General features: G+C 36.3%; 1 protein-coding gene across 1 annotated transcript in view; it reads left to right on the forward strand.

Moving 5' to 3' along the window:
* The window catches only part of Sema3d (semaphorin 3D), a 200,496-nt gene that overhangs the window by 98,297 nt on the left and 74,821 nt on the right, over window positions 1–27,378 (forward strand). The window contains exons 4-5 of the mRNA XM_031380014.1: window positions 13,464–13,526; window positions 23,443–23,562. Coding sequence (XP_031235874.1) covers window positions 13,464–13,526; window positions 23,443–23,562 — 183 coding nt within the window. The remainder of the gene's footprint in view (window positions 1–13,463; window positions 13,527–23,442; window positions 23,563–27,378) is intronic.

The following is a 27,378-nucleotide window of genomic DNA, read 5'->3' on the forward strand; positions in this document are numbered from 1 at the left end:
CCTTGTTACATGTTGCAGTATTTTTTGGGTATATGCCCAGGAGTGGTATAGCCGGGTCCTCTGGTAGCCGGGAACTTTGATTTCTAAGCAAATGATTCTAAAGGGTATTATCTGTGACTTTGCAAATGAGCCCTGTCTTCCTCAGTCAATTTTAACTTGTACTAGCAATGATTCACACAGAAGCTGGAGCTCTCGGTGTATAAACTTCATGTGTAATATACAAATCTAACTCTTTTGCTTCATTTCACCTATTTATTTTTATGTCATCATGGCTGACAGTAAACTGAACTATCTAAAGTACTCGGGTCAGTTATGTAACTTGATCAGACTTCTATAATGAAATTTTGGGATTTTTTTTCCATCTGAAGATGTAACTTATTTTGGAAGCAGTTCAAGCCTGCATGGGTAAAAGGAGTCTTTTTTTTAATTTTTCTTTTCTTTTCTTTTCTTTTTTCTTTTTAGATATTTTCTTTATTTACATTTCAAATGATATCTCCTTTCCCGTTTCCCCTCTGAAAAAAAAAAAAAAGACCCTGCTCCTTCCCCCCCTCCCCCTGCTCACCAACCCAGTCTCTCCTGTTTCGTGGCCCTGGCATGCCTGTATTCTGGGGCATAGAACCTTCACAGTATCAAGGGCGTCTTCTGTCATTGATGACTGACTAGGCCATCCTCTGCTACATATGGATGGTGGAGCCATTAGTCCCACCATGTGTACTCTTTGGTTAGTGGTTTAGTACCTGGGAGCTCTAAGGTTAATAGTTAGTTCATATTGTTGTTCTTCCTAGCAAACCCTTCAGCTCCTTGGGTCCTTTCTCTAGCTCCTTCAGTGGGGACCCTGTGCTCAGTCCAATTGATGACTGTGAGCCTCTACTTCTGTATTAGTTGAGCACTGTCAGAGCCTCTCAGGAGACAGCTATATCAGGCTCCTGTCACCCAGCATTTGCTGACATCCACAATAGTGTCTGGGTTTGGTCATTAAATATGGGGAGGATTCCCAAGTGGGGCAGTCTTTGGCTTATCCTTCCTTCAGTCTCTGCTCCATAGTTTGCTTCTGTAACTCCTTCCATGGGTATTTTGTTCCCCCTTCTAAGAAGAAATGAAGTATCCACACTTTGGTCTTCCTTCTTCTTGAGTTTCTAGTGGTTTGTGGATTGTATTTTGGGTATTCTGAAATTCTGGGCTTATCAGTGAGTGCATAACATGTGTGTTCTTTTGTGATTTGGTTATCTCACTCAGGATATTCTCCAGATCCAGCCATTTCCCTAAGAATTTCATAAATACATTGTTTTTAATCGCTGAGTAGTACTCCATTGTGTAAATGTATCACATTTTCTGTATCCATTCCTCTGTTGAGGGACATCTGGGTTGTTTCCACGTTCTGACTATTATGAATAAGGCTGCTATGAACATAGTGGAGCATGTGTCCTTATTACGTGATGGAGCATCTTTTGGGTATATGCCCAGATGGTGGGATTGTAAGTTGGTACAACCACTCTGGAAATCAGTTTGGCAGTTCCTCAGGAAATTGGACATAGTACTACTAGGGGACCAAGCTATAGAATGAGTCTTAATCTAGTCTACCTACGGTGTCAAGGAAGTGTCTATTTTACTGGAACTACTTTATATGCCCCTTCCTGTCTCCTGGCCTTGTCAAAAACTGAAAGCTGACTTTCTTTCTTAGGCTCCTTTGTTTAGATTCTGAGATTTGGCCTCTCCTCTTTGTGTAGTTATTGCCTGTCGGCCGCCTTACCCATCCAGTTAGAAGTAAGGAGGCAAACACTGAGCCCTTCTCCATGCAGGTTTTATTCAGGAACCTTCATATTTACTTCTTCTCTATCTAGCTAGCTTCTTTTATATTCTTCTATATCTTCTTCTTACATCTTACTTATTACTACTTACATCTTATTAGTTACATACTTATTCCTAATTCTATGTCTTACATCTATCCTTACATCTTACTTCTATATCTACATCTTCTCTCCTATCCCATTACCAGCCCCAATTCTAAATACTTAATCCTAACTCTTACATCTTACCTCTAATTCTATCTATATCTCTCCTAATACTATATTCTTACTTCTATCCCTACATACTTACTCCTATCCATACTTACTCACTATCACTATTCTCTCTACATACTTACTATCTATCTCCAGCCCCCAGCCCTGGTGGGTTAAATACTTTCCCTGGTCCCAATCAGCATCAGCTACGTGGCAAAGCACAATAGCTACGGGAAAATCATGCCAGCTTGCATCACAAACTAGAGGCACACAGCTTTTCCAACTAAGGCCTATTTATCTCAATGCTCTCTGCTCTGGCCGGAGAACAGGTGTTCAATATGTATGTATAGGGTGGCAGCTGCGGCTCCCCACAATTGCCTTTATAGTTGTCTGCATGAGGGTGACTGCATTGTTCCACTGGAGTATGAAGTTTCACTATAAGGTGGATTTTACTATAGCAAGACTTTTACTTTTAGAGTCTTCAGTTGATTTTCTTGAACTAGACCTAAGACTACCTCATTGAAAAACCCCATGTACAAGACTTATTTATTCTTTATTTTAAAGTATATGTATGTCTGTTTGTGCATGGGTGTGTGCATGTGGTTATGTGTGTATCTGTTTGTCTGTCTCTGTGTGTCCTTGTAGGCATGTGCTTGCGAGTCCAGGTGCTAAATAGGTCAGAAGAGTCAGATCTTCTGGAATTGGAGTTAGGAACAATTGTGGATTGCTGGACATGAGTGCTGGGATTCAAACGGGTTCCTCTAAAAAAGCAGTATGTACACTTAAAAGCTGAAATATATATCCATCCTAAACTTACAGTGTGGCCCCTCTCAATGATGAGAAGCCTCACTCCAATGTCGTATATGGGGCATTTCAACATTACTTTAAAAGGAACACCACTTTCCCTCATTTGCTAAACTGGAGGCCAGTTTTTTTTTTTTTTTTTTTTTTTTACTTTAAGACAAAACAACAGGACAGTAGGATAGTCAAGCGATACATCTCAGCAGCTTCCAAGAGAAGATGAAGAACAGAGAGAACAAAGTTAGCTCCTTTCAGTCAGGGTCTCAGAAGGACAAGATGTTCAGGAGTGGAGGATAGCAGACAGTCGTATGGGAATTTGACTAGGGAGAGAACTTGCTGAGAATGAATGATAAAGCCCAGAGATTTGGGGCAACCATGCTTAGATTATTAGAGAGAGAGAGAGAAAGGAAATAAGTGGGTAGGTATAAGAAAAGATGTGTAAGCTACTTGACACATTACTCTTTAAATGTCTATTCCATTTTAGCATGGCTCTGGTTAATCTCACGACAATCATCATATGTCTGAGCATACTCTGGATGCTAACACCAGTTTAGCCATCAAGCAAGTCCACTGATTGCACTGTTACTGTCTTCTTGCTTTTGACATTAACTCATAGGAAAGCTAGAAAACATGAACTTTTGGATGATCTCCAAGGCCCTTACCCTAACAAGCTCTCAAGAGGGCCTTGTAGCACCAAAAGTGAACTAGCTCAGACAAAAACAAACTCCTCAAGGGGAAACAACAAATTCGGATCTCCAATTTCCATATCTGTTATTGTTGGACATGGAAAAAATAATGATCTCAATGAATCTTGCTTATCAAAGTTGAAGAGTTTTGCATCTTTGAAATACAGTTCACTTCAAATTTTGCCTCAGGTGAAATTTTCCTTTGATCATCAAATTATACTATCTAACCCATAAAATAAAATCTCTAAAGAATGCTGCTTTAACTCCAAAAATGTCATGGAAGAGTTACTTCATATCATTCATAAAGTGTACCCATTAAAATCTCATGGGTAAGATAATACTAATAGCCTTGTTGTTGCCCTCTGAGATATTAATAAAATCCAACAAACACAGTTTTGTTTTGTATTTTGTTTCTTATGATTTTTCAGTATTATTTTGTTAGATTACAGCAAATCTATAATTAAGAATTTTTTCTAAAAAATATAGTACATTCACTGAACCATTTTAAACACTCTCCAGAATTAAATTATAGGTTGCTTTTATTTTGAAATAATGCCTAATCATCTTTATTCCTTTATCCAGTTCGTTTTATTTTTTTCTCTTGAAACTGAGGTTTTAAAATTGAATATATGTAAATGTTCAGTGAATGCATGCAGTTGTAATCCAAAGTGAATTGTCCCTTGACCCTTTTAGCTAAGATAAAGTGTATATGTATATATGTGTATATATATATATATATATATATATATATGTATATATATATATACTTTACAAAAGTATGTATATAAACAAAAACAAGAAGGAGAAGAAAAGGAGTAGAAGGAAGAGGAAGAAGAGGAGGAGGAAAAAGGATTAGAAGGAGGAAGATTAGGAGGAAGAGGAGGACTAGGAGGAGGAGGAAGAGGAGAATTAGGAGGAGGAGGAGAAACTGAAGTTGTTTGTTGGCAGGTTGAAATTCTATTACTAAGAAAGTTGACAAGTTGAGTCAGGAGGATGATTCTGGGTGAACCAGATCAGCTTCAACTAAATAATGAGGCACAAACATACACACACACACACACACACACACACACACACACACACACACACACACACACACATACACACACTTTTAAGTAAAAAGGGAAGCTTATTAACTGGATTCCAGCAAAAAGTGAAGACTTAAAGACTTAAATCTCTACTTACAGGATTAAAGTCAAACTCTCACTATAGTGCTTGATTTTTCTTTGTAAAGCATCTTAAACTTACTTTTTAATGTAAAAGTACTTTCCCCATTTATGGCTAAAATTATTTAATGTGACAAAATAATAAATGTGCTCTCGATTAAAAACAAAAAAAAAGACTTTCTGTGATTTTCAAGTGAGATGACAATGCATCAAAACAACATAAAAATATTAATCCCTCTTAACAGAACTTGGTTATGTTAAACAACCTGAGGTAATTTACTTTGAATAAAGCATGAAATTACTCAAAACTCTATCTTTATGGCTAGTGAACAATAACAAACAAGCAAAACCATAATCCTTTAGAGGAATAATTGGATTAAAATTAAAGATAAATTACTTAAGGTAATACTTCTAAACACTAAGAAAATCTGAGGTATTAATTTGACAATAAAATGATTCTATGTTGTCAAATATGAGGAATTTTACTTCCATATTCCAATAATAATGTAGCTTATTTTCTTGTCCTTATTATCAAGACAGACTAATTACAAGTGTATTGATATATTTGAATCTCATCAAACTATACTCTTATCTATTTTAGCACTCATGAAATAACTGAGTCTGCAACTCTCCATCCAGTACTTTTACTGGGGTGGTTAATCACCCTTCTTTGTTAACAAGAAAAGTAGGCCTTTGCTATTTTCCTCTCCCTGGGAAGTTTACAACCATGTTCTATATGTGAGACTTCTGCCCCAATTGTTATAGGCTGAGTGCAATCAGAAATCCCTTTATAAATAATGGCCTCTGACTGGAATCCTATTCAATCTGTAGCCAGATAAATCTATACACAATGCTTCATTCTGTGAACCTCTGTGAAGAGAAATAGAGTAACTATTTTCTTCACCTAAGGTTTCTACTGATGAACGATTCAATTTTCTAAAAATTTAATACATGAAGTTAAGAGAATTTAAATCCTTGGAACCAAAGGTAGCATAATAAATGAAGTTTTGTATGAAACACCTTACTTAGCTCCATGCTGCTTAATCTTTTCCCGTTGCCTACTGTGCACACGCTGTCCTGTAATCAGAGCTGCAAAACAATTGCCCTGTTCATGGATGTGCTGGCTCCTCACTTCAGTACCGATATGCAGGTCCCATCTGGTCACTGGAATGGACTGTCAAACTGGTGGCAGACTATTCAGGCTCCTGCCAAAACTTTGGCCAGAATGCCTGAGCTTCCAATACTAAGGGAATCTTCAAAAACATGTCTTGACTGCTCGGTTATGTGTACATTACAGGTCACAAGGAAGGGAGGAAAAAGCAAGGCCCATTGCACTTGTCATCACATGCCACCCAACTCCAGTAAATCACAGACTCCTTAGGAAGGTATTGAAGTATCATAGTATGACTCAAAGAAAATTAACAAGAACAGCTAAGTATAAAGGGATGACCAAGGATTAAATGCAGGCAATAGACTCACAGCCTTGGGATTGAACTGACTGGCATGATGGGAACTAAGGAATCTATCGACATGCCCACATGCAAGCTGGAGGTTAGGTGGGTTGTGTGTTCTGACGAAGATGCAGCAGCAGCCTGGAAACCTAGTGCCTTTATTATATTCAGCCTAACAATGGCAGGGTAGCTAATCTCAGTAGTAGTCTCTGTAGATGGAGCACTCTCAGGATGGAGTCTTAAGTGAGGATGAAGCTGTGGATGATATTTTCTGCATACAATGTCCACATCAGGATTCTCACCAGGAAAATGCTCTGCCATTTCATGGGTCTAAGACTATACAGTCCTTGACATATCATTAATCATGTCAAACATGCACACTCACTCATGACATCATCTGCTCCAAAGTCATTGATACTTTGACTTTAGTGGAGGACATGTGCTTAATTTATTCACTACTGAAAGTGTAAGATATAATGTGAAGCTAAACAGCTTACATTCTCAATGGCTGTTCTAACTGCTTAGCAGTTCTCTGAGTTGAAAAAAAATTTGAATCTGGTTGACTTGGATGTATGATGGTTTTTACTTATTTGAAAGATTTTTTATTTTAAATAAGGAGTTTTTAAAAATTAATAAAGATAAAATCTTTATTAAAAAGTTTTTAATAACAATTATAAAAATTTTAGAAATTAAAAAGAAGGAAATGAATGAGACACTATTCCTTATAGCTATTTTGGAATTCATGGACAAGGGTAATTGGACTATAAGTGGAACACTATCAAACCATTAGTGTATTCCTTAGAATTTATTTTAATTTGCTAGTGTTCCTCTCTCTTTCTTTCAATATATACTTCTGATGATTTAGTACTGTATCCTCCTACTTTTATGGATGCTGCAGGTATCATAGAGACTAAATAGATCAGGCTCCCTGTTTTCACAGCACATCTTATAGAAGAAAATAGTTGATGAGGAAAAAGGAAACAATTAATTTTAAATTGTTGTATTGTTTTTTGATTGTGGTATTCCTGGGAAGCTACTTATACTAGTTATGAGGTAAAGTTTCTTTGGAAAGGCATTAGGAGACAGACAGCTGTCCAAGTCACAATTGTCCATAAGAGGTTAAACATACAGAAGTAGAACAAGCTCAGCGTGCATCTGTTTTGTGAACTGAAGGGATTTCTTGGAAACTCTATAGCTTTGCTTTTATATGTAGTTGAAATGAAAAGAAAAGATGTAATTGAATAGTCAGACTTTTCATCTATAACATTCCCTACCCATGGCCATTGTAATCACTCAAGTTTTACTTTTGAAAGTGCCCTCATTTTGCTTTTCAATATTTATGAACTCAAGCCTACCTAAGTCTCTCCTCACAACCCAGAATGTTCACTGTTCTATATGCCGCTCAAATTCTGTACCAGGTTCATTAGCTCAACATTTTCCCAACTTTGTTACAATCAATCATACATTTGGCTCCTGACCTTTGATAGAAATGTCTGCTGTCTGTGAGTTTCTGGATTTTTGTCTCTAATTAGGTTTTATGAACACATTGCAACTTCCTCTTTGGTGTCCTATTCAGTCTTTTGGCATCTGTGAAGCAGGTCAAAGGGCATTTGACAAACCTTGCTTGCTAACTTGAGTCAATTAAATTGCCTTTTAAAGATGAAACAAGGAGCAGATATAATTAGGATTTCCTTAGGATGTTGTCATAAGGACTTATCATTATTTTAATGTTTCCATAATTTCCCTAACATTAACCACTAAAAAATAAATTGAGTGACATTTTCACCTTAATAGATGACAACTGTAAATGAGTTATATGAGTTGTAAATAAAGAATAATAATGAATTTCTTAATTTATGAATGAAGCAATAATTATAGGGATCTTACAGTATTTTATTTTTAAGTTTCTTGATTAAATTTCTACAAAATGAAGACAAATGCTCAAAAAAGTCAAAAAACTAAAACAGCTGTTTTGAACTTGTTTTGATCTTCCTCTGGGAAAAAAGGAAATTAAAGTGCATTTATCTGTAGATGATTGATAATATGCATAAGTGACCCTAAGTATTTCACTGTGAATCACCTACAACTGATAAGCACTTTCAATGGATACAAAATTATCTCATAAAACCCACTAGCTTTCCTACTTACAAATGACCTATAAACTAAAAAAGAATCAAGGCAACAACACTTTAACAATAAACTCAAAAGTACCAACTATCTTCGGGTAACATTAGCCAAAAAACTGAAAGACTTTCATGAAAACAAAACAAGACAAAACAAACAAACAAACAAACAAACAAAAACAACTTTAAAATATTGAAGAAAGAAATGGGAGATTTCAGAACATGCAAATATTGCCCATGTTCATGATTAGTGGGATTTTTTTTTTCTTTTAACATTCCAACCAGTTTCCACTCCCTCTAATCCTCCTAGATCCCCACCTCATTCTTTTCTCCTACAGATCCACTCCCCCTGTTTCCTAAGAGACAACAGCCAGATAGGACAAAGGAAAATGCAGTAAGACAAGGTGAAAGCTCTCATATCAAGTCTGGAAAAGGCAACCCAATAGGAAGAAAGAGTCCTGAGAACAGGTGAAAGAGTCAGAATACACCCACTTCCCCAAAATATTAGTTTAAAGTCACATTTTTATAACTACAACATATTTTTTAACTCATGTCATGAAATTATTATTAGGTCTCTTTTAAATATAATTTTATGGCTTAGGAGTGTATATAAGGGTGTACTGAAGATAATTTTCATTTAATTAAAACCATCTTAATTCATATTGACAATCTATATTATATAAATGTAAATTTAAAACTATACAAATATTTTACATATCAATGTTTGATTCTTTTAGATAGCATAAAATAGTATGAAAATGATAAATTATGAAATATTGTAAAGGCTATATTGGTGTCATAAGTTAAGATGGTTAAATAAGTATGTTATAGAATATGGGTACTCATTTATATTTGTTTTAAAATGTTGACTTCTAATCAAGAAACTTTATAAACGTATTTACTTCTATTTTCCAGTTTTCTGTTATCAAATAGTATATAAGAATTACCACTCATATTTAAGCAAATTTCCAAATCCTAGTTTTTCAGTGGTGGATCTATGAGTTATTACACTTCAAATAATTATCTATACTAAATTCTCATATACTATCTCTGATTTTTATCTACCTTGTTTTTAGAAAAAGAGTCAGATATACCTTTGAAATCAATGATATAAAAAAATATCTACAGTTCCAAAGACCATTGAAAAAAGATTATAGCTGTAAATAGCTTGTTGCATAATGCAAGTCACATTTCTCTGTCGGAATGCTCAAGGACAGTCAAGATGCAGATAAAATGCTAAGCATAACACTGGTTCCCATATGAGTGTTTGCTAAGTGAGAGGAAAGAACTGCCAATGACTTTCTATGAGAGCCACCAATTTGTAAAACAGATGTGTGTGCTTTGTTTTAGCCTGCTAAACGAAACTTTTAGTATTCTACAGTTGTGTGAGAGATTCTACCTATAAGAAAACATATATAATATTTTATTACTAAGAACACTGGCAGGAAGAACACTGTTAGCAAGTCTTTAAAAGTTATTCGCACTGTTTAATTGTTGTAGAAAATATTTAATCTCAATCAGGGGTTTCTACCCTGTCTTTGATAATTAAGTTCCTAGATAAAAGACTTTTGCTATTTACAGTAGGCCTTAAACAGCACAAGAAGTGGGCAGACATCTCTTCCCTATGCTATTAGAGTCTGCTTTCCTATCGATAATCCCAGGTTATTAGATACGATATGTCAAGTGGGATGCTCTTAACTCCGTTTAGCCAGCCATCAGGCCATATGTTCTTGACTCCTAACCCATGGACTCTTTTCTGTTCTCACCTTCTTCTCTTGCTCCTGCTTTTCCTCCCGCCCCAAAGCCAAGGAAGCCTAAACCCTGCCTTCTTCTCTTCTGCCCAGCTATTGGCTGTCTGAATCTTTATTCACAAATCAGAAATAACTTGAGGGCAATGTCACATGGTGACATGGGTCTACCTGCAGACTCTTGTCTCTTGGGCAACCAGGTCATGTTGACCCCGTACTTAGTGTTACAATACAGTAGCCAAAGACCAAAACTCAACACTTAATGATAAGAGAACTAAAGTTTATAGAAAATTTGCTACTGTACCCCTAAATATAACTCTATTACAGTATAAAACCTATATATATTCGCTGAAATATTTATTTGGTCTAAGATTCTCACTGTATGAAATTATTAAATTATTATTCTCTCTCTCTCCCTCCCTCCTCTTTCTCTTTCTCTCTTCCTCCCAATCTCTCTCTCCCACTCCCTCTCCATCTCTCCCATCTCCTCCCCTCCCTTGCTTCCTCCACCTCTGTCTGTCTGTCTGTCTGTCTTCTCTCTGTCTCTGTCTCTCTGTCTCTGTCTCTCCATCCCTCCCTCACCCTCCTTCCCTTTCTCTTTCTCATCTTAGGGCTCAAGTTCCCTATGTATTTTGTCCTGCTGCCTCCATATCATGAAAGCTGAGATACATGTATGCACTACCATTTCAGTTTTCATGCTTCATGCAGGGCTGGAGATAGAAACCATGGATTCATGACATTTACCAATACACATACAGACACACACACATATACACATACACAGATTAAAAAGTATGGATATTATGGATATTAGAGTCCTAGTTTATGTATGTGTATGCATTTATGTATTAAATGTCACTTCAAATAACTATTTTTTGTTAGATATTTTCTTTATTGACGTTTCAAATGATATCTCCTTTCCTGGTTTCCTCTCCGAAACAAAACCAAAAAACTTTGTACCCTTCTCCCTCCCCCTGCTCACCAACTCACCCTCTCCCAATTCCTGGCCTTGGCATTCCATTACACTGGGGCATAGAACCTTCACAGGACCAAGGGCCTCTCCTCCCATTGATGACCGACTAGGACATCTTCTGCCACATGTACTGCTGGAGCCATGAGTCCCAGCATGTGTACTCTTTGGTTGGTGGTTTAGTCCCTGAGAACTCTGAGGGTACTAGTTAGTTCATATTGTTGTTTGTCCTAAAGGGGTGCAAACCCTTCTCTAGCTCCTTCAATGGGGACCCTGTGCTCAGTCCAATGGATGGCTGTGAGCCATTCTGTATTATCAGGCACTGTCAGAACTTCTCAGGAGACAGCTATATCAGGCTCCTGTCAGCCAGCACTTGCTGGCATTTACAATAGTGTCTGGGTTTGGTGATTGAGTATGGGAAGGATTCCCAGGTGGAGCAGTCTCTGGATTGTCCTTCCTTCAGTCTCTGCTCCATAGTTTGCCTCTGCAACTCCTTCCATGAGTATTTTGTTCCCACTTTTAAGAAGAATTGAAGTGTTCACACTTTGGTCTTCCTTCTTGAGATTCTTGTGGTTTGTGGATTGTATCTTGGGTATTCCAAGCTTCTAGAAAAGTATTAGATGCTCCTTTGCTAAATCCCAGTTTGAGTTAGATTATTTTAAAAATATAAACATTTGATTCTAATAGCAACAAGATGAGTAAGAGAATATCTCACTTCAAACCACAGTTACGATGCATCTTTGAAATATTGCTATAATGCAACTTTTTCTTCTAGGAATACTTAGAGTCCAAAAGACAATCAGATTGTTCATATATATATTTATTTATTTACTTACTTACTTATTTGTAAAGTATTTTTTGTTAAATTTTGTGAAACCAAAGTTACTGACATCGTTTTGCTAAAATAAGCCAATACATTAAATAAGCTGTTTCAATTAGCTTTGTTGCGTCACCAACTAAGATGAAACAACTAGATTTATAATTGTATGATTCATGTGTACTAACCAAAAATGTGTAATAAGGGTATTAAAACATGTTTTAGAGATTTATGTATATTGTAGAAGTAAAACAAATATAAATGCAATTGCTTTTTTTAGTGTTTAACTCCTAAACAAAGTCAAACTATTAAATTGTTCAAGACGAAAACAGGGCAAGACTAAAACAAGACTGTCTGAAGCACCTACCTGAAACAATCAGTCTTAAGAAGGGATTGAGAAAGACAGATCACCAGGAACACGCCTTACGTCTCCCTTCATTTAGTGGCTTCTTCCTGATAACTTTCTTCTCACCTTTGTTTCCCATGGAAATGTCATAATTAGGTTTGTAGACCTGTCCTCCTGACTAAATATGATCACTTTAATCCAGTCCTTTGACTGACATGGACAAGGCCTTCATACATGTGCATCCAGTGTACAAACCAAACAGCAATTACTCCATAGTATCTTGTAAACCTTCACTACAAGCACACAGAGACTAAGCAGGTTGTTTTAGTGTTTTGTTATACTTTGAATAACTTTTTGGTTTTAGACCTAAAAATATTCTTAATTCACTTTGACAGTGTATTTTAATTCAGTCTTTACAAACGCAATCATTTCATTTACTTCTTAGATAAGGAAACGTAGAAATCCATAATGACCTCTATGCTCTTTGAAACTCATATAATTATAAAACGTATATATTCACCTTTCTTTCTACTGTAATATTAATATCATCACACTGAAAACTGAAATTATTTCTTCCTAAATATCAATAAATCTGAATATTACTAAAATGAAAATAAAAAAGTAGACTTTGATTTATTGAGATGATTGAAAGAAATATTGATCTAAACTAATCACCAAATAAAAGTCAAGAATTATAAGATCATGGATATATAATTCTATTAGCCCTGTGATATGATGTTGACCTTTCAAAAAATGACTATTATCTTTAAGAAATAACTTATATAACATTTCTGTTCATTCTGGGCTTTGTTTGTTTGTTTTAACAATGTCTTTTCATATAGTGATGGCCTGCCTGGAGCTCACAGTATAGACCTCAAAATAGTGTTTAACTCACAAATATCAGGTTGCCTATGCCTCCTAAGTGCATATATATGTTAAACATGGTGAATAAACTGGCTTAGTCCTTGACTTAGACTTTGTACTCTGTATGGCCGACGGAGACCTGTTTCCACTAGCTTACCACACATGTCTACCATGCACCACAACTTGGAGAAACCTAGAAACTCATGATGAATAGAACAAATGCTAACCTGAAGTTCTGTTGACATCACAGTAAAAGAGTATGCCCCTCTGAAGATAACTTATTTGTTGTTATATATGTTAAAATCAAGAAAGTTAAGAAAAACGGATAGCCTTTGACAATTTTTATTTAGAAAGTTTTCAGAGACATTTTGGGTAATGTTTATGTCTGGATTCCAAAGCCGTGGTTGATGTCTATTCTTCCATATTATTTATTCTCTTTTTAAATCAGAATTAGATGCTTTAAGTATGCCTATTCTTATTTACCTTTACAGATTTATTGGCCTGCTGCAAAGGAACGAGTGGAACTATGCAAATTAGCTGGGAAAGATGCCAATGTAAGTATGAAACTTTAAAATTACATCCTCAAATTGCATAGTAATAGTGTAGTAAATTTTTATATTCATTTTTATGGAATTAACAGCATCAGTAGGATACATTTACTACTAAACAAGTATTCTCTATAAAGATTATTATGGTAAACAAGGGTTGTAATAGGAACCTGTGGCACAAAATTTCAAAATAGAGGCAGGAAAATCAGGTGCTTAAGGCTCTACAATGTAGTAAGTTCGAGGGCAAGCTGAACTATGTAAAAACCTCTTGAAAATATTCAGAAAGAGCAACAAAAAGAATGACAAATATGGTATAAACTATCTCTACCTTATAAAAAGCAAGACTAATATCCACAACAGTCCAAAAACGGAGAAACAATTTACTCTAACATATTAATTCTAAATATTGTAGTTTTCTTCAGAAAATTAGATTAGAAGCAAATCAAATGTTTGAATATAAATCACCAGGAGAAAAATGTATTTCTCTGAATGTATAACTGCTGTTTGTTTACATTTATTTGTAATTTGTAAAAAATGTAAATGATCATTTATCATAAATTTGCAGCTTTCATTTTTCTCTCTCCTGAGCTGAGGTTGGATTTATAGCACACACATGACTACTTTTAAGTGGTTACACAGAAATGGCAAGAAGGGACTGGAGATGACAGTTGTAGGATTCTGACTTAAGAATCACAAGGAACTACCCTAAACTTTAGTAATTGCACAGAATCACTAATCAAATATGCACACATGGTCTACTTGAAAATTCAGAGAGTATGCTGGCTCTCAGTATTACAATACTATCACCAGGGAGTGTCAGAAAGAAGGACTGCCTCATGTTCAAGGCTAGCCTGAGATATAGAATGCTCTCCGTTCTTGGCAAATGAAGCCAATGAAATGAGAAATTCAGATTTAAACTGCCATATAAACCATTGCAGATCTTCAGTCAGCTAGGCTGAAGTGTTTTGGTTTGCTGAGTCCTGTCTGGGTGACTCTTGCTGAGGGCGGGTAGTACTGCAGGCTTCCCAATTGCACTGCCAGTTTTGTCTGCAGCAGGAGTGAATCCTGGTATGCCTTTCACTGTTTCCTTCCTCATCCACATATTCCCATCAGGCTAGATGTTCTGTGTTGTGCCCTGACTTCTTGCACTGTACTGATGGGGATAAACATTGTTTGTGAACAAGTTCCTGAACTTCACTCAAGATGATCAAAAGTCCCAATCTTGGATCAAAATGTAAACATCTCCTGGCTTCTTTTGCAATATCCTCTCACAATAATAATGCTGAGAGTTAATCTGTGCCTTGTTTCATATATAGTAATGAGAGTCCTTTATGTGAAGGTATAATTAGATTAAGAAGTAAAGATGATTAAAGTACATCCCTAAACCCAAGATATGAGATATGTTGAAAAACATAAAGACTAAGAATCAGAATCAAGTTGGCTCACACACTCAGTTATTTATTTATTTATTCATTCATCCATTCATTCATTCATTCAATAAAAAGACAAGCCAAGTTAGTGTTGTCTGTAATTACAGCTACCTAGGTCCTGGCAGTAGTGGGATTAGAAATTGACAGCTAGCCTGAGATATTTACTGAGACTCTATCTCAAAGAGGGCTAGAAATCCAGTTTACCAGCAGCATGCTTGGCTTGCATGTGTGGGACTTATATTTAATCTCACAAATTGTTGAAAATAAGATAAAATAATAAAAAAAAATCCCAGAGTCTGTATGTGTATTACATATAACTAAAGCACAAATGTACCCGCCATAGCAGAGTCTGACCCACATGATCCACTTTTTGACACTAAGTATCAAACCACAACAATCCAAACAAAACAAAATAAATGTGCAGTCATACCTCATTTTATATTCCATTAGCTTTAAATGTTCTCTGTTTGAGACATATTTGGGTTAACAGAAATATGTTAGTAAATGCAATAGAAGACAGTTTTACATTGATTGTACTAGAAGAGAAGATTATATTTTTCTGAAATATATTCCTCTTTGTTCTGTGCCATGAATGGCTTTGCCCTATTCAATATCTCCATACTGAGCAGATGTCCATGTATGAAAAAACAAACAATTCTTTATTGAGCTTGTGGGGATTGAATAACTTGGTTATAACATATGACAGTTTTCAAAATAATTTGTCAGTCAGTAGGTGTGTAGCAGAACATCTGTGACTTTTATATTTGCAAATTGTCTATATTGAATGTTTCATAAAGAATCAGTAGAGAAAGATGTTTACAGTTTACTACAATAAACTAATGTCAGTTTTCCCATGAAGAGAGGAGGGATGCAGAATGAATGCATTGTGAGAGCATTCTCATTCTCCCTTCTGTATGTTCACTAAGTTACACAGTAACTTCATTACTCCTCTGTTCAGTTAGGTCATGGGGGACAAAATTTTCTGGAGGTGCTATCCTTAAGCCCAGTATTTGTGAGCTAACAATCACATTTAACTTTTAAGCATAATCTACTGCTAACCTTGGATTAAATATTTAGGGCTTTTTTCCCTTTTTTACCAATGTCTATAAAATTTGATATAGAATCAAGCAAACAAAAAGGGTTATTTTCAGCACATCCTTTTAAAGCAGTGATCCATTTTAGAGTTGTTAATAACTACCAGTTTCATATCAGTTACCTTGGTAAAGAACTACTTCCAATGTTTATAGCTATAATCTCATTTAATCCTCATTCAATATTACATAGCAGTTCATTAATGAAGCTGGAAACTGAGCCTGGAAATCTGACCACATCCTCTATGATGTCCTATATACTATAAAATACACATAATAGATCACAAATCTATTTTTTTCAATTCATTTCTCTACTTAATATGGCCATAACATTGACTCTCATTTTGAACAGTGTTGCATAGATTTTGACCAATGGAGACTGAGACATGTTTCACTTCTTTTCTTGCCTCTACACGACCCTCTTTCCCTCCTTTCTAGTAATTTTTACCCACTTCCAAAGAGATGTTTAGGATTAACAAGTGTTTGGAAAGACTATTCATTTACACAAAGGTACTATATAACTGAAAAATAGTGAATTATTTACCATTACACAAGTTAACTAGTTGGGGTGTTGAGAGAATGGGAGGTGGAGAGGGAGGGTGGGGACATTCCATCTTTTGAACAGCCATCCAGTTTAATCCAAAGAAGGGAAGAATGGTAGGAAAGGTGCTAATAGTAGCTTGTTTTTATTTTTGAACAAGGATGTTTAAAAGAAAGACAATAAGGAAATGCTTTAGTCTTATCTATAAAGCTTGAATTAAACTGCTTAATGTAGGCAAAAAAAAATGCAAAATGAGGTTAGCCTGCGCTATTTGTCAGTTTATCCACAAAGGTGCCAGCCTTGACAGTAAAAGAGACAGAGAGAAAAGACATCTTTCTGCTATAAAATTCTACAATTATATACTCTTCTATATTTACCCTTTAGTCTAAAACTATGCGAGTTTATTGTCAAAGCTCAGTAAGTTGTATGTAAGAACATAAGGAGCATCTTCTAGATATAACCCCCTGACCTTTAATCACCAGTAGGGACAGTTAGTACAGTGTACATTCTTGTACTTTATTTATTTACTAAATTGCAGGATGACATCACTGCATCCATAGTCTCTTTTAGCAGAGTGCCAGAAGCTTTTCCCATGCCATAAATGTTTTATGAGGCCATTTTCAAAAGCAGCTCTGCATTCCTTTACGCATCATTTCATTAAGGTGCTATTGTTCAAATCTTGGTACATATCCAATATTTCCTGCTGCAAATGATCCTGCATGTGAGATCCTGGCATATAAATATTGAGATCATTGACTACTAAGTACCCTTTTACAAATTAAGGACTTAAAACTTCCTGTGTCTATGTAGTGAAATTGACCTCCGATAAGCAGATGATACATTCTAAACACAAGGCCATGGTTAGAATACATGATTTTCCATGCCCGGGCTATTAATGGATACAGCATATAGTCATATCGATTGTAAATGCATGGAAGTGTAAAATACATATATTTAACTTTTGCTAACAAAAGGAAAAAAATTATTGCATTTTAGCTTGAAATACAAGTACTCAGTAATTTTTATAATTGTAATAGTGATTCTTTTAATGACTAATTACTTTGGTTCCAGATATCTTGGCATTTGCTATTTTCACTGATTGATTACAAATTTATAAAATATAGATATGCATGTGCATTTATGTTATTGACAGGAGCCTATGTGACATATGTTTAAAAGTGGTACAAATGTTATTTTTATCCTGGTTCATTCATAAAAAAGTATTCATCATTTTTCTTGGTGTTTAAATTTTAAATATTCAAATAAGAATATCTGTCATTTTCTTTCATTTAAAATGCTTTCCTTTTCTTTTTAGTGTAATAGATTCTTTTCTTCATACATATTTGTATTGATGGATATTTTAAACAAAAGTTTATATTTAGATTTTAATATAGTTATTTTATAGGAATATATATATATATATATATATATATATATATATGCCTCAATAGTTTTCTTCATACAAGGTTAAATCTGAGAAATGCATCTGGGGAAGTATCACAAGAATGTAGATCAACATGAGGTACGATGACCCATGTTTTTAATCTCCACATATAGGAAGTTCATGTAGGAGAGTCTGTAATTCAAGGTCAGTCTCACCTACATGTTAAGTTCAAGGCCTAGCTTGAGATACATAAAACCTCGGTCTCAAATTTAAAAGAAGAAAATCACATGTAACAATATTATGCAAAATACATTCAAGGACAAAAACAGACCTTAAGGCCCTGGGAAGTACTCAGTGACACAACATTTATGTATCATGCTCAAGTCCCTCCTAGCTTTGGGTTCAATTCTTAGCAGTGCAAAAACAAAGCTAAACACATCGGGGACTTCAAATCGGTGAGTGTCTTCCCATAGTTCATACAAATGACTCAACTTAGATTTTGTGGGTTGTCTGAGTTACATATTAAGCTATATTTGCTTAAGTTGGACTCAAAGATTCGAAGTTCCTCTGGTTTGTTGTTATATGTTTATCTTCTGGAATAGAAAACAAATTTTTAAATTCTCATTAGCAGACTTTAATGCAAATATTGATTTAACTATACCTCTTTTATGTACATGAATGCATATAAGATGAAAATGTTAAAAATTATAGTAATGCATGAGAGAATTATGAAGTTTCTATTGTATTGGTGAGTTTGCCCAGTGGTTAGAAGTGGTTCCTGCCAAGCCCGAAGGAGTACCTAAATTCAGTCCCTAAAATGCACATGATGAGAGGAAAGACCAGAATCTTATAATCTGACTTCTGGCTGAAGCAAATGCACTGTGGTCCCAGGAATGTCCATGTTCACATCAGTAGTCACACACATACACTATATATAGATGGCCTTGTAAAAGGTTACAATACATTATTAATGATAATAATGATAATTATTGATGCTTATTTATTGTTCATATACTACCACACACACACACACACACACACACACACACACACACACTCACTCACTCACACACACTTTCCAATAGGAGCAGTTTAGTTTGAGTGAAAAAGGAATTAGATGAGAAGAAAAGAAAACAAGAGAAACTTCAATGCTTTTCGAAACTTTTCGAAAGTTTTACATGTAAATACCATTGTAAGCAATGGCTGACAAGCCAGCCAGTTCAGGGAAAGTTTAAAAGGTTGCTTCTCAAAGTTATCATTCTTCATGCCTCAGAGAATTACCCACTATCAGTAGCCTAGCAAGTCACTGAGTGAATTAAACCAAGTTAATTATTGATCATACCATTTAAACAAAACTTTGAAACTTAGTGCATGAAAAAAGAAAGCATCATATAATCTCTAAGATTTAAAATGTGAGGACATGAATTAAAGGGTCATTTTTAAAGTACCTTGAGTAAGGGTTGTTTTAATGTCTCCTCTGGGCAAAATTTAAAGTCATAGATCTTATCGTTTTAAAATCTAATCACAGCTTTCCTTCACTTTGGCAACCAATGCTGCTCCTTCAGGAGCCGCCCTCTGTCAACACCCCCCACACACAGGCCTTCAACAAGGCAGGGATGACATTTTTGTGACCTGTAGCAGGTAATTCAGAACTCAGACATATTATGTTCTATTTCATGTCAGCCTAGCAGGAAAGTCAATTGTAAAATTAAGATGACTCCTAGAAATGTTAGCGATGGGGAATAGCTTAGATATAATTCTGCATATTTTGTTTTGTAGTTATTAAAGTATCACATACCTATCTAAACCTTTATGCTGACTCCAATTTGCCACTTTCCACAATTCTGCCTTGCACAGACCCATGTCATTTAGATTTTATGATTTATACCTGGAAGGGGAGTTTTTTTATTTGTTTATGCAAGTATTTCTTTAGGATCCTTCAAACTTGCCATCTGAATTCTATATGTTAAAATGGAGTATTTGACAAAATCATTAAATGACTGCCATTGAGTGAACAGTACCTCATTCTAGCCATAGAACTTCTATCTCTGCCTCTGTACCATTGTTGGTACAGAAGAAACATAAGAATAACTCAACAAATATGGTTAAGTGAAGTGAACTGAAGTCTGGGATATATGGAAACCTCCCTTCTTTTTTTTTTCATTAGATATTTTCTTTATTTACATGTCATATGATTTCTCTTTTCCCAGTTTCCCCTCAAAAACAAAAACAAAACCAAAAACAAAAAACAACAAGAACAAACCCCTGTTCCTTCCCCCCCTCCCCCTGCTCGCCACCCCACCCTCTCCCACTTATTGGCCCTGGCATTCCCCTACACTGGGACACAGAACCTTCACAGGGCCAAGGGCTTCTCCTCCCATTGATAACCAACTTGGCTATCCTCTGCTATACATATGCTGTCAGAGCCATCAGTCCCACCATGTATACTTCTTGGTTGGTAGTTTAGTCCCTGAGAGCTCTGAGGGTACTAGTTAATTCATATTGTTGTTTGTCCTAAGGGGCTGCAAACCCTTCAGCTCCTTTGGTCCTTTCTTTAACTCCTTCATTGGGGACCCTGTACTCAGTTCAATGGAAACCTCCCTTCTTAACCAAGACATCATCGTTAAAATTTATTTGGTAATTAAAATGTTTATAGTTTTGTGTTGAGATTTCTCTTGTTACTTTGTCTTCATCGTTCATAAACATTAATGAGTACATTTTCCTATGACTCCATCCTCCCAAGTTAGCCATCCTAGCACTGGCATGCCGGGCATAAACAAGCACTGTTCTTTTTTTTTTTTAAATAAGATTCTTTAAATTGCTTAAATTTTTTTCATATTTTAAAATGAATTTTAATTATATATATACATATATATATGTATATATATATATATATATATATATATATATATATATATATATATATATATATATATATATATATATATATATATATATATATATATATATATGAAGATTCCAAAACCCAACCAATGCATAGATCCTCTCCCATTCCCACCCCCCAACCCATGTCATCCCCAACCATCTTTCCAGCGCATCAAGTCAATGCAGGACTAGGCACACCCTCTCCCAATGAGGCCAGACGAAGCGGCCCAGCTAGAGGAATGGTATCCACAGGCAGGGATAGTCACTATAGTTGTTGGGGATTCTCATGAAGACTGACCTGCATTTCTGCTACACATGTGTAGGAGACCTAGGTCCAGCCCATGTTCATTCTTTAATTAGTGGTATCATCCCTGGGAACCCCAGGGGTTCAGATGAGTTGACACTTTTGATCTTTCTGTAGAGTACCTGTCCTCTTCAGGTCTCTTAGTCCTTCCCTCAACTCTTCCATAAGACTCCCCACATTCCATCTAATGTTCGGCTGTGGGTCTCTATGTCTGTTTCCATTGGCTGTTGAGTGGAACCACTCGGAGAACCTTTATGTTATGTTCCTGTCTGCAAGCCTAACAATATCATTAAACTGTCCAGGATTGGTTCTTGCCCATGGGTGGGTCTCAGTTTTGGCCAGTTATTGCTTGGCTGTTCCCTCCATCTTTGCTCTCTCTTTGTACCTGCACATCTTACAGGCAGGGCACATTTTGGGTGAAGGTTTTATGGGTGGCTTGCTACCCTTATCCCTCCAATGGGAGTCTTGCCTGGCTACAGGAATGGTCAGTTCAGGATCCATATCCCCTACTGCTAAGAGTCTCAGCTAAGATACCCTGAGGGCTCCCCACACTCCCTCTATCCCAGGTCTTTGGTGCTTTTTAGAGATTCCCTCCGCCCCTCTGATTTCTGTTTTCTCTCCCCTGCTCTCCTCACACCTGATGTTTATTTTATGTGAATGTATGTATACTATGTGCATACAGTTGCCTAAGGCAGCCAGCAGAGGATATCAGACCACTTGGAGCTTGAGTTACAGGGGGTTAGATTTCTGTGGTCATATAGAGGCAAAACCAGCTGGGAGTCTAAACTTAGACAGAAGGGACTATGTTTATTAACACACAAAACAAAAGGCAATCTCTCTCCAGTGGAAATTGAGGGGTCTGCCAGAAATAAAAGCTGGTTGCAACTCTTGTATAGGGATGGGTAATGGGCTTAAGAGCAAGGAAATTGTTGGATCCTTAAAGGGCTATGTGTCTTTCCTGCAGCCTCTCCTTCCTGAAATCATTTGCCTAAAACAAGACAGACTATCCTTCCTCGTATGAAAAATAAAAGTTGAACAAGGTCACTGTCATCTGTTAACTAGTATGAATCCTGAATCATGCTGCCTGATTCATAGTGCCTCATGCTGGGACACTCTGTTGTGAGCCACTAAATATGGATTCTGGGAATATCTTCTGTATTTAGGATCTCCCACTGCGTAAGAGTGTCCATGATTTACTGGTTAAGAGCTGATTGCAGGGCAGGCATGGAGAAAGTGGAAAATTTTCCACTTTTTAATTGAACACTTGCCTGTCTTGTAGACAAGAAAAATATCTAGAGTGTCAGTGTGCATACAAATTTCATCAGGTCTGTGAGGTCATGAAGTGTTTCCATTTGGGCATGATGTCGTATACCTCTAATCCCAGTACATCAAAGATAAGGTTGGAGAGCTGTTCTGAACTTACGGACAGCCTTATTGAATTCCTAGCTGGCCTTGGCTACACTGTGAGATTCTCTCTCTTAGATTAAAAAAATAAATAAATTTCTTCCAACACTTTTGTAGAGATAAATATTCACTTGTAGTAGGTAAACTTAATATTATCTATAATGGCATGAATGGATATGCTAAAAAACACAGAATTTCTATTTACTAGTAATTGGAGTAAAATTATACAAAATAATTGTAAAGATAGTAAAAATGTAAAAAAAAAAATTTTAGATTTAACCACATGTAAAATAAGGATGTGAGTTTTAATTATTTAGCTGACATAAAATTGTTCGTGTGAAAAATGGAAGAAAAAGCTACAAGAAATAATCTGATTTAAAAGAATTCCAGGCATCTGAAAATAAAGGGAATGCTAAGATAGAGAAACAAATGTATGATGTACATGTTGCTCCCGAGTTTTGACTAATGGAGATTGGACAGTAGGTGTTGTAGACAGTAGGACCTTCAGGTTCTGGGTTATGTGTTCATGTCAGAGTAAGAAGACATTGTGCTCTGATGTAACTTGTGTGGTCCCCAGACTATATATGCGCATGCACACTGTACCTCATTGAATACAGTTACAGAGTTTTGTATCCTAACATATACACAATTGTATCCTAACATATACACAGCCACACAATTATAACTTCAAGTTTTCAAATCACTCCTTTAGCCCCTGTGTCCGTATGTGCTTTTCTGCTTTTGAAGTCAAGTGTTCAAAGTTTTTTTTTTAAATCTAATGTATTTTTCTTATTCCAGATAATCAATGTATCCTCAAAACAAGGAATATGAAGGATCATCATTTTGTCATATAATAATGCTTTTCATTTTTGTACCCTGTAGACAGAATGTGCAAATTTCATCCGAGTGCTTCAACCCTATAATAAAACTCACGTTTATGTGTGTGGAACTGGAGCGTTTCATCCGCTGTGTGGATATATTGATCTTGGAGCCAACAAGGAGGTAATGAAACAATAGAAAATATGCTTTACTGTAGTACCTTATTACATAATGACTATACCACAAAGTACACGTTTGAATATAGAGAAAATATACCTTAAGATCTGTATAAGAATTCATGTCTCTAAACATTTTGTAGATTATTCATTAATACATTATACATACCTAATAAGTGTTTTTGATTAAAACTTGTTTTAATGAGAGAAAATTTATAGTATGTTTTTGGCTCTACATATATTTTCAGTTTTCTCTTTTAGTAATATTGATATACACACATATAAATTTACATATATATTTATGTTATGGTGTTCTAAAATGAATTTTATATATATGATCTTATGATGTAATTAAATATTATAAAATTTTCATTTTTGTCCTTTAAAGAAGACCTTATATATTGGCTAATAATGGTGGATAGTAAGTAAAGAGAACTTTAATAGTTTCTTGACTCTATGTAGGCATTCACTAATATGGAAATTATTATGCTTTCTGGGCAAAATTAATGAGGTAGAATTAAAGGATATATTAGTTAAGACTAATTTCTTACAGATATCAATGGGCATTTCTAATAAATGAGAAACATTCAGATTTCAGAATTTTAACTAAAATGAATTTCTTAAGTGCTCTGTGTCCTAGACTGTCATGTGAGTTGCATGCATTCCTTCCCCTCCCCCCACCCTCACCCCACCACCCCTAAAACACTGAGATTAGTTAGCATCATCGTAACTCCTAATATTTAGGTTAGTAAAATGTTTTTGGGTGGTCTATTATCAACAGACCAACTATGAAATGAAGCAGGGCAGTTTGAATCCCAAGCCGGGATGAGCAGCTGGGCTTTGGGCACGTGCTCTATCTTTCCTGTGTAGACACTATCCCCATGCTAATGCATGTATTCCTTACGCATATACATACACATTTGCAGTCTGTGTGCTTGAGAGTGAAGTCTGGACTTATAAAAAACTCCTTTATGTCAATTAAACTAATTCATGCAGAGATCAAGCCTGCACCTGAGGCCATAGAGATTTTCTTCTCTAACCAACTCCTCTAACCAGCCTAGACTCAACTGCTTGAGAATAAAGCAACCCTGATAGTTAAATTCTGAACCACTGGGAGATTTGGCAACGGAATCCATCCTCTGTTGCTGGTGTAATGTTCTCCCGCTTGGCTTTGATGAAGGGCAATATATAACTGTAGCTCACCACACAGGGTATAATTACAGGAGCACCCCACAGCTTGGGTGTGTATTTTAGGCCCTAGGCTAAAGGCCAAACTCACAAACCTGCCCAGGGAAGCAAACAGTGTTCCCTAACTCTTGAAGTCAAGCTTACTAAATGGGAATTTAGACGTAGCTAATTACTTAGCTTGGGATTTGTCAAGAAGGCCCAGGCAGTCCAATTTACACGTTTTTGTAATAAGAGAATTATGAGAGTAGAGATCTGTTGAGACTCAGCACTTTCAGCTAGCCTGGAGAGCAGGCGGCCGGCTTCATCATGCATGGTTCACTGATTTTATGTATCATTAATTCCAACAAATTTTCTTCTTAGAAGTGTAGGAACCATTTCCATTTCAAATAGATAAGCTGTTTGAATGGGATAATTGAATAAGTAAGCTGGAGAGAATGGGAAGATGGAATGCAGAGTGTATGTAGAGGGCTGGGGGAAGCCACCCTTGGGGAGGTACAAGGAAAGGTAGTCAGTGTGACTGGGACGATGAAAGGAAGAACAAGGGAGATCTAAGATGAACCACAGGGACGTGGAAGGTGATGCTTTGTTGTGTGTAGTTTTAAAATCATGCTTTTCTAGCTCCCTTTTGTTCCACCCAGTTTAGCTAGATCAGCATTGCCAGCACTGATCCTACTACTCTTTCCTACCCGCTTTTGCCCTAGCTTGGCTCTAGGCTTGTATGATGCTGGCCCAAACCAGGCCTCTCTCTCTACCTTTTCTCCGGGAGGGGTAGTATTACCAACCCACTCCCAAGACCCTAGAATCCATGGATAAAGGACACACAGACAGCTTTATTATTTTATAACTTACCAGCTAGGCACAATTGCTGGGCCCAGAATCTCCTGCCTGGAAAGGCATTCCCTCAATTATTATCTCCGTTTCTTCTCCTGCCCTAAACTTAGTGGCTTATATCAGCTAGCCCCCACCAACATCCTTGGCCCTCGCCCGCATTGGAGGCTACAAGCTCTAGCTGCCCCAAAACCTTATCTGACTGCCACTTTCTTCTCCTTTCAAAGTTCAGCCAAAAAGCCCTTCTCTCTTTCTTTGTATCTGCTTTTTCCTTCTGTGACCTGGAAGTCCCATCTGTACCTTCCGCCCAGCAATTGGTTCCCAGCTGTCTTTATTGACATATCAAGAACCAATTACACAACTATACCTGGGCTACAGAACTTCCGTTTACAGATGCTATTTACTGAGATAAGACCAGTAACAGGCCTTAGGGAAAGTAGCGAGTTAATAATTGCACATTCTACATTTGAACATAGTGCTTCAAATGGATCCTAATGTGAAGTAATGGTGACTGTCAACAGCTTCAAACAACAGGTTTAAGAGACAAGTTTGACTATCTACCAGTTCTAAGACTTTGTGCACATAGCATAAACTTTCTAAGCTTTTGTTTATTCAGTGATGTGTGATGATAACAAGAGCAAATGCATATAGTTATTTTAAGTATCAAGTAACACAGTGATTGACAACATGAAGGCCGTGCATTTGAACTCAGATACTGAGGCAGCACACCCAGGGCCTGCATGATTCTGCACCAAATGGGACACTGGAGCTGAAAGGAGAAGTGGACACATACTCCATCCCTAACCCAGAGGTTATCTCCAATTAAACAACCACTCGTGAATGAAAATTTAGTTTTCTCTAGGGCGCTCTCACTGGGAAAACAAATTCCTCTTAAGGGTAGGCTTCATGCTCAGCAGTAGCTGGCCAACAGAAAATAAACTCAAAGGAGTTTTTTGCAGTTCCTTGTCTCATATACACCTTGAATACTCTTTTTACCCTGTAGGAACTTTGCATATATTATAGCTTCTAGTTTAGTTTTTTATGGGATTTGTGAGTGTTCAAATGAGTCAGTCTCTGTTTCTTGTCCCTGCTCTGAGACTCTTTTCCTTCCATTTGTTTGTTTTTCCCAATTCCAAAGTATTAGCTTTTATTTTATCCTGTTTTGTTGTTTTCATTTTTTATTGATTTTTATTTATTTTCTTATCCTTTAGAAGCCTGTTTGTTTTCTAATAGGAGACATAAAGGGGGTGGGTTTGCTAGGAGGGTGGTCGGGAGGGACTAGGAATAGATAGAGAACAGAACCCAGAATCAAGATTTATTGGGTAAGAAAAAAATGTATATTTTCTTAGAAAAAAGGGGGGATTTAATACATTTTGCATATTTTAGTATTTACTCATTAGGGATAAGAACATAGAAACATAATGTAACATAACACTCCTACACACACATACACATAAATGCCTGCACACAAACACACTTATGCAATTTATAAAATAATGTTATAACATGTATTGATATAACTATATCATAATATATAGTCTATAAACATACATTGAGTTCTATAACTTTGAGTACATTTTAATGACTATTTACTAAGTATTTTTGCCAAGCATGGTAGTATACACCTACAATCTCAATGGTTGGGAGGTAGGTCTAGGAGGAGCAGAAGGCATCAGAGACAGTCATGACTACAAAAGCAGTTCAAGTCACTCTGGGCTATATAAGACGGAGCCTCAGTTAAAAGCAAGCAACCAAAACCAGCAAAGAACAAAGGGAGTGAGGAAGGGAGTGACAGAGGGAGGGAGGG

This window comes from Mastomys coucha, unplaced genomic scaffold (genome assembly GCF_008632895.1).
Source record: "Mastomys coucha isolate ucsf_1 unplaced genomic scaffold, UCSF_Mcou_1 pScaffold19, whole genome shotgun sequence".
Taxonomy (NCBI): Eukaryota; Metazoa; Chordata; class Mammalia; order Rodentia; family Muridae; genus Mastomys; species Mastomys coucha.